Source organism: Symphodus melops, assembly GCF_947650265.1.
Source record: "Symphodus melops genome assembly, chromosome: 4".
NCBI classification, from domain to species: domain Eukaryota; kingdom Metazoa; phylum Chordata; class Actinopteri; order Labriformes; family Labridae; genus Symphodus; species Symphodus melops.
This window is the reverse complement of record NC_136694.1, coordinates 22,414,433-22,426,906: the sequence shown is the minus strand read 5'-3', so window position 1 is coordinate 22,426,906 and position 12,474 is coordinate 22,414,433. Positions and strand designations below refer to the sequence as shown.

The following is a 12,474-nucleotide window of genomic DNA, read 5'->3' as shown; positions in this document are numbered from 1 at the left end:
GTATAGAGATTGGAGGACGCTGTGTCCTTTAGTCAGGAGAGGTGAAGAGAAGTCGGATCAGATTTTGAATAGATTGCCACTTCAGAGCTCCTAATTTGACTCCTGATGCAGACTGGGGAGAGACAGAGGGCATGTGAACACTTTTCATCTCCAGCCAACACAAAGAGTTGTGTTGTCTCCCCTCTTTCCAAAAAATCTCCTTCCCTATTCCTCCCAAGTCTCTAACACTACCTCCTGCCCTCTCACCCACCTCCTCCCTTCAGTCTACCTCCTCCCTCCTTTTCTCTTTAAAGAATGAGAGGCATTCGACCTATTCTTTCTCCCTGCATCTACTCACTGTTGTCTCCTCCAAAGATTTCCCACATCTTTTGTGCTCCTGGATTCTCTCCTCGCTCCGTTTTCACCATTCTCACTGCTTATTCCACCCAGCCAGACTAAACCCATTCTTGGCCCCACATCAGCCTGTCAGCTCCTGTGTCTGCAGTGAATGCTTAAGCCCTGCTTGTTGTAAAATACTCACTCCGCCAAGGCCAGGGGGTCCATTAGGTCCTGGAGGTCCAGGGGGGCCGGGATTTCCAGGGGTGCCAGGCTCACCATCTCTGCCACGGGGACCAGAGCTTCCCTGAAAAAGAATTAAGATAAATAAAACTGATTAAAAGAAGAATAATTTGGGAAGTAATTTGAGTATTTGACTTTGTAAAAAGTGAAGACTTTGCATTTGAATGATCAGTATACATTTTGAAAATAGAATTAATTGACCCAATACATGATGCAGCCTGTAAAATTTAACCAAATCTGCACAAAATTTGAATCATTATGTGTGTGTACCCCCCCACCCCAAAAAAAGAAAATAAAAATAAATTTAAAAAAACTGTTTAAAGCCCAGAACTTTATTATCCAAAATCAATTACTCAACTAAAAACTGAAAATATATATATGTATGTATATATATATATATATATATACACACACACACACACACACACACACACACACACTCCAAAAGTCCTCCTTTTTGTTCAAAGCTTATTATCAAATTAACTTTACACGAAGTAGGCCAAATACTGTCAGCTTTCAAGCCGTATTAAGTATTAATAATAATCATTACAAGCCACAATCTATTAATTTCAGGTCTGTGTGCCAGTGTTTCAGCTCAGTAATGCTTTTTCATTACACACTTGCTGGCAGATGATCCACAAATGGACCACATTTATCAGATACAGCTGACAGACATTTAACACTCAGTTGAAGCTTCTCCAAACTGCACTGACAGGTCCCCACAAGGGAACTGGACTACACCTCATATTGATCACTCAGGTCTGGCATTTGTCTTTCGATTCTGGATGTTTAAAGTTGACTGAAATCCTAAAGATCCACAATTACTAACACCATCTCCAAGTGCACGATTGAAAACAAAATGCAGATTTTAGAGCATGCTTATGATTTATCAGTATCATACTAGCTGGCATTCCTCTGTGCATGTAGTGACAAATTACCCTGCAAGGGGATCCTAAGCAAAGAATGTGCTTAACACTTGAATATCTGCTTCACTTCTTTACATCTGCTCGCTGAAACTCTTTGCATATTGTGTTTTAATCTGCATAAACAAGATGACGACATGGCGTAAACCCCTCGCCTGCAGTCTTTATCACATCTAAAAGATGTTACATTAATGCAGTGATCAAAGCCTCCCTCTGTGGCCGCGCTCAGTCAGTGTGGGAAATCTGAAGTTTACTGTACATTATGAGTCTCCCACAGTCCCACATCTGTTAAAGCACCCAGACTTAAGCCCTATAATGGAAACGACACATGACTAGTTAGACTGAGTCGCTCCATGAAAGGTGGCCATTCTGCAAACCTACAAGCTATAACAGATATCCCACCCACACATCCACCCACTTCTGCCTGCAGAGACCCAGAGCTAGCAGGTTCAATAGGACAGACTATACCTCTTAAAAAAGCAGAGTTTGTGGCGAGTTTTTTTGTGCTATAATGACAAGATCGGAGAGCTTAGGGATTTTTAAATTATACTGACCTTCTCTCCCTTATCTCCTCTCGCTCCTCGGTTTCCTTGCTCTCCTGGTGGGCCCTGGTGAACGGGAGACAGTGAAGCACTCAGTGACCTCAGGTGTTTTCTCAGTGCATGTGAGTTTAAGAAGCAGCTGGAGCTTGTGAACTCTGCTACTATTATGTCATATCAATTTTGCTCTTCTGTCACAGCACATGGTAATAAATGTAACTCTTTTACAGCTAAATACAGGTTCTTTTTACGTGGAGTTCTCCAAACATTAAAGATTTAGAACTAGAGATTTTAAAGCTGAAATTAAGAAAATATGTAATAAATAAGGTAATTTATGCATACTGTACCATTGGGCCAGCTGGTCCTCTTGGTCCTACAACCTGAGCAAAGGAAGCAAAGAAAATAGTGAAAAGATGTCAACTATTGTATGTTGAATGTTAAATGTAACCTTTTGTAGTCATCTCTTTACATATAGGACCCGTGCTAAAGCTTCACCAGATGTATTCACACACATAATGTTTAGGCCACACTACACTGGAGGCAGGGGAAACATTATCTTCCCCCATCAGAGCGGGATGTTAATTGCTAATCTCTTCGGGCGAAGCATTATAAGAAGCATACAGTAAACAATGCCTTCTAATTTCCTGTCATGGACTTGTATTCCCTTTAGAGGGGTAAAGCATTTCCATGTGCAGCAGCAGGGTGCTCTCTCTCTCTCTCTCTCTCTCTCTCTCTCTCTCTCTCTCTCTCTCTCTGCTGGCCTGTGAGGATCTTTATGGAGGAGCGTGTTGAGGTATTATTGTGCTTGGCTGTCTCCCTGATGAGTGGGCTACGAGACCTGCTGCCTCCTTCAAACTCTGTCAGTCTCTTTTTGGCCTGCTGGTAGTGAGGCTTTGAGTCCTTCATTGATTTCATAACACAAAGTTATTCCAGATATTTCTCTAATTCTTTCAGTAGTTTTCTTGTGCACATCCACACCCAGGGAGAAGAAAACGAAACTGTAGCACCTTTAGCGCCCTTTTGATTATTACTTTGCAGCTCAAGAGTTAATTGAATGTATTGCACATTGAGCTCAACATTTTTTAAAAGATCTTCGAACGAAAGGTGCAATGGCTCGTACTCAATTATGCAACAGTTATTACTGATACAATAGAATATCTGAACGAAAAGCTGTCGCAGGTTTCACTTCATACAAATGTCCATTATCTGTTGTAGTTCAGTTACTTTTAAGTTTGCCTTCAAGGTGTCTCAAAGTGCTAATGGAGATCACTAACACCAAAGTAAGTTAGAAATCAACAATTGCAAATTGAAACAACAAGAAATACAAGTTGTATTGTTTGTTCTGTGTGGTGTTAACTTACATCGGTAATGTCTCCGGGTTCACCTTTCTGACCCTGATGTTGTGAGGACAGAGAATAAAAACAAAAATGATGTGTTAAAATTACAAAGAATTAGTGATCATCTACATGTCACAACTTATGGGAAATGCAGAAAAATGAGAATCAACAAAATAATAAGTACACCTTTGGTATTATTAGTCACATAAATATAGCATACAGTGTCTAGCGTGGAATAACCGTCATCCATAGAGCATCAAAGGGTGATCTAAATCTGTTAACCACAGGTCATGCATATCTATCTGTCTGAGATTGATTCACATTAAATTGCAGGTGCTTTGAGATCTACACACAAACACACACACACACTCACACACACACACACACACACACACACACACCACACACACACACACAGCAAAATCCTAATCATAGACACACGGACAGACAGAGAATCTTACTATCCTGTCTCACCTTGGCTCCGGGTGCTCCTGTTTTGTGGTCAGGTGGATTAGAGGGGAGAAACACATCACAGTTAGCGAATGCATTACACAAAAACAATCCATTCAGAGTTAAACTGAAGAGTTCTCAGAAACCCAGAGAATCAAAGTGTGCTGATAGACAATTACTCTTCCCTAAACTAAACTAGTGTGAGAATACCACCACCAAATTACTATGAGTAGTTCCAGAAGAGCCCATCAGGATGAAAACGTGTTGGTTGAATCACCATCTTAAGAGCTCCAAGCAGAAGCAAAGCAGCTTCAGGTTAAAGAAAGCAACAGGATTGGAATAACCTTAAATCTTGTTAAAGTCCATGGTTTGACATCTTAAAGTTACAAAGCTGTCTTATAAGCATTGGTCAGTAGCATTATTGATAAAGTATAACGTTGCTTATTATTAAGGTTGAGCTGGGTATCATTAGAGATTAAATATATTGTTTTCCTACATTGTTTACGCTCAAGTGCCCGTTTGACATGTAAATGCTAATGCCAAACAGTGTATTTATTGTACTTTTTCTGCATCATGTCAAACTACTTACTTATCTAGTGTCAGGTATTATGTTAGTTTAAAGCTTGCCTCCAGATTTGGCCTAATCAGCAGTATTGTGATTGAAATCTGGAACTAGCCAATCAAATAAATACATTTACTGGAAACTCTGAGTTCCTAAAACTTTGTAGTCTGGGCACATTTGAGTCAATTTAAGATAATTGGAGGCCCTGCAAAGGTACTATGAAACTATAGATGTTGCTGAAAATGTTACATTATGCTTTTAAGGCACAACACATTGTCTTGAGTGAAAGAAGAAGAGCATTTTTTTTACAAAGCATTTCAATCAAAAAGCATGCATTGCAGCAAACAGTGACACTTCTGATTTCATCAAAGCTCTTTAACCAACTCTGTTTACGTTTCCAGAACTGACCCACAAAGCTCCTTATTTATCAGGACACCATGAGGTAGAAAGCAACTTAAAAAAAAAAAAAAAAGACTCAGTGGAGTGTCGCAGTTTTTCTTGCCGTCAGATCTGCAGAAATCCACAGAGAGGATATCGAGAAGAAATGCGAGGCTGTGTCTGCCTGACTGAGGTATTTCCTTAATGACTCCCACATGTTTTCATCATACTCAGGGAAGGAGAGATGATTCAAACAAGATGGGGCCAAGGTGAGCCAGCCATGGAAAAAATGGCAGATTAGTAGCAGCATATCACTGAAATCTGCTCAGATGTGTCACTGTTGGCTTTTAGTTGTGATCGTTTGTTTGTTTTGAGGATGGAGAATTGTATTCAAATCAAAGGTTGGCACATAAACAGCCTGATTAAAAAGCATTAAAGAGGTTCATCTGCACCTGACCAACCTTTGATTTATACCAAACTCTCATTTTGTCCCCAAAATAAACAACACAATCATGCAGAGTAATTTATTTATGAGAGGTGGGAGATAAATAAATTACGACCGATGGGTGGAGATGGGTCAGCAGCGCAGATGGGGCAACACTCTCCAAATGGGATTTCAGGTTTGGGGCAGTCTTTTAGCTCCTCGCAGAGAATTTCATCACACAGGACCATTCCAGTGTCACACACACAGATGCGACAAGGCTCTGGTTTCCAGACATCCTTGTCGCTATAACGCTGTCCGTCCTGTGCACAGCTAGTCCCATCCTCTGTGTGTGTGGTCATTGTTCGGGACACACACAGAGGCCAGAGCAGGTGGATCATGGGAGGAAAAAGAAGATTATGCATCAGGTATGAATAGCAGTCACTGCAATGTGTTACTTATGAATAACAGCTCGCGTACATAATGTCAATCTTAACACGTCTTTAAGATTTAAAGCAACCTTCATAAATGTTTTGTTGTTGTGGGAAACAAATCTACAGTACAATAACAGGTGCTCCAAACGGTTAACACAATGTCAGTGCTGCAAATCTCACAGTGAAATGAAAAATAAACTAAATACATTTGAACTTTTCTAAGAATTTAATTTGATATCTATATAAACACAGATTACCGGGCAGGTTAGAATTTACAGTGGTGTGCAGAGGCAGATATACAAACATTAAAATAAATGGTGGTCTTCTGGCTCATTTGAAGGTCGGACAAATATTGATGACCAGATTTACACATTTAGATGTCTCCCTTTCAAAACATTCTCTGCAAATAATAAACAAAGAGGTTTGTGCTTCAACAAAACGTTACTTTTTAGTCGGGTGTTTCTCTGTTATTTACTTCAAAAATGGTGACTCAAAATCATCATAGTAAATGCAAATTGTCTACGTTGGTATCTAAAATGGATGTATACAAATAGATGGCTACAGTGGATACAGTTACATTAAAATCTCAAATAAACATCCATTTTCAAAGATGGATTTTTTTTCAAGTTAAGGACATGCGAAGATTTAGACTTTTTGTTTTGGAAATAATGAAATGATGGTCTTACCAAAAGGTTTTTTTTGTGACAAATAGCTTTTTCAAGTTACATCATAGCTTACACGAACCCCAACTTCTCCTTCCAAATCCTGCATTTTTATCTCGGCCATCTACTCTATTCCCTGATTGATGTCTACATCTTGACTGAAACACCAGCCACAATAAATTGCCAGTTTAAAAACAAACAAACAAACAAATAAACTTCATGAGAAATCTTTCACCTTATACAGACTGTATAAAGCACTAAGTATCATTAATGAAAACAAAAGCATGCAACCTTGGATCTTGCCACTGGGTGGCAGTGTAACATTACAGTGAGGCTGAGCAACACCTGTAGGAAACCTCCACTAACTTCCTAGGGAGCTGCTGCCAATGTGCCTGAATTCCTCGACAAGTTAAATATAGGGCGAGTTTACATTACAGGAGACACCCTCATTTACAACGACAGAGACAGACTTTGCATTCAGTTCATGAAGAATGTTTGGATTTTTGTTTTTCAGACCACAACTTGGCAAAGAGAACCGGGCAGAACGTGATGGAGGTGGGGTATGTTTCAATACAGGTACTGTACCTGGTTTCAAGAATCAACTCAGTAATTAGCCATATCCATGATCATTTTCAAGTCTGGCAGCTCACTACAAAGTCAACAGCTGCTGAAAGAAAAGCTCTGATTGAAGCTGCTGAACCTGCACCTGAGGGGTGAAAGTGGTTACCACAATAAAAGAAAAGGTCTGATGGTCCAGAGTGTGAGTGCGTACAGTAGCTATATTTACCTTTGAGCACTGCTTAAGGCTAGGTAACCTAACGGACCCCCGCAGCAATGAATGAGCTCTTTCTGGAGAGGGGACAGAGCGGGCAATTCACAAACTACTGCCTTGTTTAAACACAGGGCACATTTTAAACCCCCCATCTGGAAGCCATAGCTGCATCAGATGCCAATTCAAACACACGCGAGAAAAGAAAACGAGCAGCTTTCACGCACATACAGTCTCTTGCAGGTTTGACATTTACTGTTTCAGGCCCGTCAAAAGACTGCACCTGTCTTTTCACTGGCTCTGATTTGAAAGATTCTCCACTGATACTCTGGGACAAGAGCTCCTCTGTGTACAACTGATAGAAAGCTGGCTTTTCATCACTGAGGATAATTTGTAAATTCCCTCTCTGGAGTGTTTGCAGCCATGCTGTCTTTCAAGGACAGTAGACTAAACTCTTTGACAGCTTTGTGTTACTTTTGGGCGTCTTATTTCTGTCTGATGGCCTTCATGGCCTTCCTCTGCCAATCAAAGGTCACTCTTTTGGGCTTAAAACCAACCCTGGTCCCCTCTGAGTGATCGTTGAGCCTTCTTTACTGAGGTCACAATCAGCGTCTCACAGTGAAAACGCTGAGGAAAGAAGGGCTTGCATTATATCCAGGGGCCTATTTCTCTGAAAGGGTAACCTGAGACTTGCAATTGCTTTGGCATGTACCCCTCTTTTTCTCTTTCTTCCTTGAAAATACACATTTTCTTTGCTTTCAAAGCTTGGTTAGCTTAACTTTTTGTTCCCTGAAAAGACTGCATCTCGCAGAATAACAATAACTAAGACCCCTCCGTTTTTTTATTTTTCCAATCACCTCTCTCTTGCACCTTGGCTCTGTCTCTCTCCGGGCTGACTGTCACAGCGTATGGCTAATCTTTTAAGCAGATGGGAATGCTGAAATCATATGGAACATTATTTCTGGCCTCTGCTACTGGCGTACCTTCAATCTCAATTTTCTCTGGTGAATACTAAAATCAATAACTATGAATACTCCTTTTTTTTTTCAAGAAAGTTGCAGCCCAGAGAGAGGGAGAGAGAGGGAGAGAGAGAAAGCACAGGTATGGAGAATAAGACAAGGGCCATTTGATTATTGATGGGGCTGTTATTAAAAGATCGCTTAAAAGAAAATTAACACAATTTGGGGTTATTAGTCCACCTTTCCGCCTCAACAAGCCAGGATTTGTCTGGATGCCCTCTGACAGCAAAGGAATGTGAACACTTTACACCATGGGCCCTTGAGCCTGGCCACCTTTCACTTATTGCCCATCCCCTCCCCCTCTTCCCCCTCTATATTAAGTGAATCTGCAGTTAAAAGAAGAGCCTGTCAGGGCCCCGAAAGCACCCACAGGTGTCCAGCAGCTTGACCTGAGAAACGCGGGGGAGGCACGAGATAAAACATTAGGCTCCACTGTCAAAATCAGGTGTCTCGGTGATTTCAAAACGATATCCTAGAATGAGACCCTGAACGTGAACGAATACTTTTTTTTTTCACGCCACTTAGGCAAGAAATCACACGGCTCCTTCTCTTTGCAAGTTATTTTACGTAAAACACTGCCCCCACTTTTACGCACGTCAACTCTGAACAATTAAGTTTTATCACAATCCAAAGGACACAGTAAAATCCTACTATTGGTAGAAAAAAGATATATGACAATAAGATAACTTTTCATGCAACAGATACATATAAAACGTTCTTAACTTTTTTTTGCGTGTAAAAGGTGTGAGGGTAAAAAAAACAAACAAACAACTAATCACTCCAAGCTTCAAAACAATCACTTAGCCGATCAAAGTCCAGGTGCCTATATTTACACGATAATCCTATTTCAGAGTAATCTGACTTGGAATAACATACCCTCTCTATATGCACCTTATTATATATTTTTATTGATGGTTGTCAAGTGTCATAAAAGTGTCACTTACGGTCCTCCTCCTCCTGACATCTCACCACGGCTATTAGACAAACTTGGGTTGCTACAAGTAGCAGTAGAGTCCTGGAATCCATAAAGCTGAACATGTCTAAATATTAGACATGCAGGGCCCTTTAGGGAGAATGAAGGTAGCGTTGGCTTCTCTCAGTATTTAGTATGTGGGGTCCAAAAGTTACAAAAGCCGAATCATTCGAAATCACCTTTCCCAAAAAGAAAAAACCGATGGGGGGAATCCAGCGGCAGGACCCGAACCTGCAGCACAAACTCAGCACCGACCGCTTAGGGCCTGACGCTGTAGTTTTATGTCCCGGCTGCCTTCAATGAATCTTCGTATATTCCCAAATATCAGGCCGGCCCCTTACCCCCTGTCAGGCTGAAATCTGAGCCCCGCTTCCCTCCCATTCTGTCTCCCAGGTTTCCATTATTGCAGTCCCAGACCACTCCTCTCCACACGTGCTGCTACTGAACCCAAAAAAAAAAAAAAAAAACTGAAACTTGCTTCCCCCTAACTTTGGTGCCCTCCTCCTTTCTCACCATCCTCCTCCCGCCCTGTTCATAGAAAGCATAGCGATGTCAGAAGCACTTCGTTGCGCTAATTGAAGGAGCTTCATTATTCTTCTCTGAGAAGTCTGCACAGACCTAACATGCACACTCTGACAGAACATTTTATAGCTGTTGTAGCTTGTCCCAAAAATGTACCTATAATTAGACGCTCTTTTACCTCAAAAGTGGTGATTGCTCATCAGACAGTGCGCTCAGATGTGAGTGCACCAGAGACATTTAAAATGTTCAGTGAGGCAGAAGATTTCGGCACAATAAAAAAAAAGACACAAACCGGTCCATTTAAATGAAGATTGTAGCTTAAACATAGCTTTATAATAAAACCAAACAAATCACATAAGTACTGTAGTGTGCAGGACTTACAGCAGTCAAATAATTTAATGTAAAATGTATTCTGAAGCACCAAAACTCTGGATGCTTTACACATAGGGACCAGTGTAAGCAGGTGTTTAATTTCCTCTACTGTACCTGCTCATTCAGTGATACTGAACCAGCTCCAAAAGCACTTGTTTATTGATTTTATTTTGATTATCAAGTCATTTTCTCTTAAACAGCCTAAGCATGTTGTAACTCCAAAATCTCTCTCTACTTTTCTTGTGTGACGTGATTTCTAGCTTTATATCTGCCTTGACTTATTTACAGAAATTATTTTGAATCATTTCATAGATGTCCCACTGAATAATTGCAATAGCTTATTACAGACATTAAACTGCAATGATACAGATATGTTTTTCTTTTCAATTTTGTCTGCATTGATTTATTAATTACTGTCAAGATGCAAGGAGAACTTAGATTCAGTAAATGTACAGGTAGTCAGGTTCACTACTCTGACCTGTTCGATTGAACCGTGCTAAAAAAAAAGTAAAGCACAGATTAAGGTGAATAAATGTATAGCTTTGGTGTTATGTACAGTCAAGTGGTAAACGTATAGTGACATACTGTTTATTCAGGTTACACTCTAACTGTAAACTCTTTGTACAGGATTACAACAGTGCAGTTTGAACTGGGAGAACAAAGAGCACTCAGAAGAAATACTAAATGTGCTATGTTCTAATACTTATTTATTAGGTTCCTACATAAACATACGGTTGGTGGTTTATTGTTTATTTACACTGTTTTTTTTCTCCAGCCAATAAGACTGTTCTAATGGAGACTTGTCTTTTTTCCTTCTTCTTTGAAAGATCTTGTTTGTAAAAACTGAATGGCTATGGACACATACTGCAGTCTGTGCCTCTTACTGTCTGAATTTCATCTGTTATTATGGCAGTTTCCCTTTGTTATGACATTGGTGTCACATCCGATATGCCTCTAAGAACTCAAAGTTACCTAAACGGTCTGCACGCTTGCTTACTCACTGATATCAATTATGTTAATAATTCCAACAGTGATGTCTAAGCGGCTTCTCGTAGCTTTTTCTTCACTTCTATCTTTATGGATGACAGCAAGTAAGAGAGAGAGGGTTCAAAGACATGGATACAAAATCATATTGATGTTACTTAAGTGTTAATTTCTTTTGACTTTAAGTGAGGTTCTCTTTCCCATTGCACAATACAGTTCTTTCATCTAAAGTCAGACAAGCACAAAAGGAGTTGCAGATTCTTGCACTTGTGTATGCATTCATCCAGAGTGATAGATGCTGTCGAAAAATAGAAAAGGGAAGTATTTTCAGTGACAAAGGCTTAATTTTATGAAGTTCAGTTTCAGTCATTACCATTTCCCATCTTTTCTCTTTGAAATACTCTGCTCACAGAGAAAACAAACAGCCAACAAAAACAGCCATGATCTTCCCATCAGACGTCTTTGAACAGCCACAGTTTGTGCAGGAATGACACTCTTGTTCCGACTTTAACCTGATCACATGACCTGAGGTTATAAATCACAGCAGCTAACTGTGTGCTCGTACAGTAGTAATACCATGAAGATCCCCTTTACACTTCAGCTACAACTTAAGCTATATATAAGCGGCAGAGGGGCAGTTTAGTGTCATCATAAATGCAGGGTCTTCAGCCTTCTGAAGGTTGTGACCTGTGAGCTGTGATCTTTAACCCCTCACACTTTGTAGGAATCAGTAGCACCTGCTGAGTCCTTAGTGTGCAGCATTAGTGCTATTCTGCACCGCTCGGCTGTGTCAGAGAAACTGTGGTCGCCCAATGGGTCATAGAATCATACTGCATGTTAGTTTGTTTTAAAGGGTCATTTATTGAGTCTAGGTTCAAGTTCAGTGGAATACTTGGCTGTTAACACTTGCAGACCAGGCTGCAACGTCTGGTGTTGAAAAATGAAGCGATGCAAAAGTGCAAAATAATGCAGTAACTCTATGGAGACTGGATTCCAATTTTAACAGCAGAAGTAAACGTGCTGGTTATGGTTGTGGCCTCAATAGCTTCTGTATTTGCCCGTTTATGGCAATTTGTTTCTATTTTATGAAGCCTTGGAGTTACACAAAGATTTCCACTTCATGTAAGCTTCATGCAACCACAGCTAAGATCAGCCACAACTCCAACTCTTTGCCGGATTCTGTCTTAGCTCGAGTTGATTTGAAAAAGCATTTTGAATACGGTTAAAGGTTTTATTAAGCTTCATTATGCCTCTTTAGAAACGTATGGGTACCGTAAATGAGACTATGCCTATGTTTTATGCAGTCTATGCTGCACATGCTAGAAATGAAGGAACCACACTTGTTTCTGCCAAAAACCATTTGACTTACTATTTGAACCCTATGAGTCAAATGTGGTAAAAAGTGAACTTGAGTCACGTTTAATTTAGGTTCACTGCTTGCCAAAAATTCCCTCAAAGTCATGTTTCCATGTTTTCCCTCCTCTCCAAGTGTACATGTAAGTTGTATTTGTAACATGTCATTTTGTATGTTTTCTGATTTCTAAGTGATTATCTGTCTCTGAATAGCAAAG

At 40.1% G+C, this 12,474-nt stretch overlaps 1 protein-coding gene across 1 annotated transcript in view; it reads right to left on the bottom strand.

Moving 5' to 3' along the window:
* col2a1b (collagen, type II, alpha 1b) overlaps positions 1-9,473 on the bottom strand; it is a 48,910-nt gene extending 39,437 nt beyond the window's left edge. The window contains exons 1-7 of the mRNA XM_079341348.1: positions 8,997-9,473; positions 5,308-5,514; positions 3,832-3,848; positions 3,382-3,414; positions 2,368-2,400; positions 2,036-2,089; positions 521-622 (exon numbers count right to left, since the gene is read on the bottom strand). Coding sequence (XP_079197474.1) covers positions 521-622; positions 2,036-2,089; positions 2,368-2,400; positions 3,382-3,414; positions 3,832-3,848; positions 5,308-5,514; positions 8,997-9,090 — 540 coding nt within the window. The 5' untranslated portion in view covers positions 9,091-9,473. The remainder of the gene's footprint in view (positions 1-520; positions 623-2,035; positions 2,090-2,367; positions 2,401-3,381; positions 3,415-3,831; positions 3,849-5,307; positions 5,515-8,996) is intronic.
* Between the last annotated feature and the right edge of the window lie 3,001 nt (positions 9,474-12,474).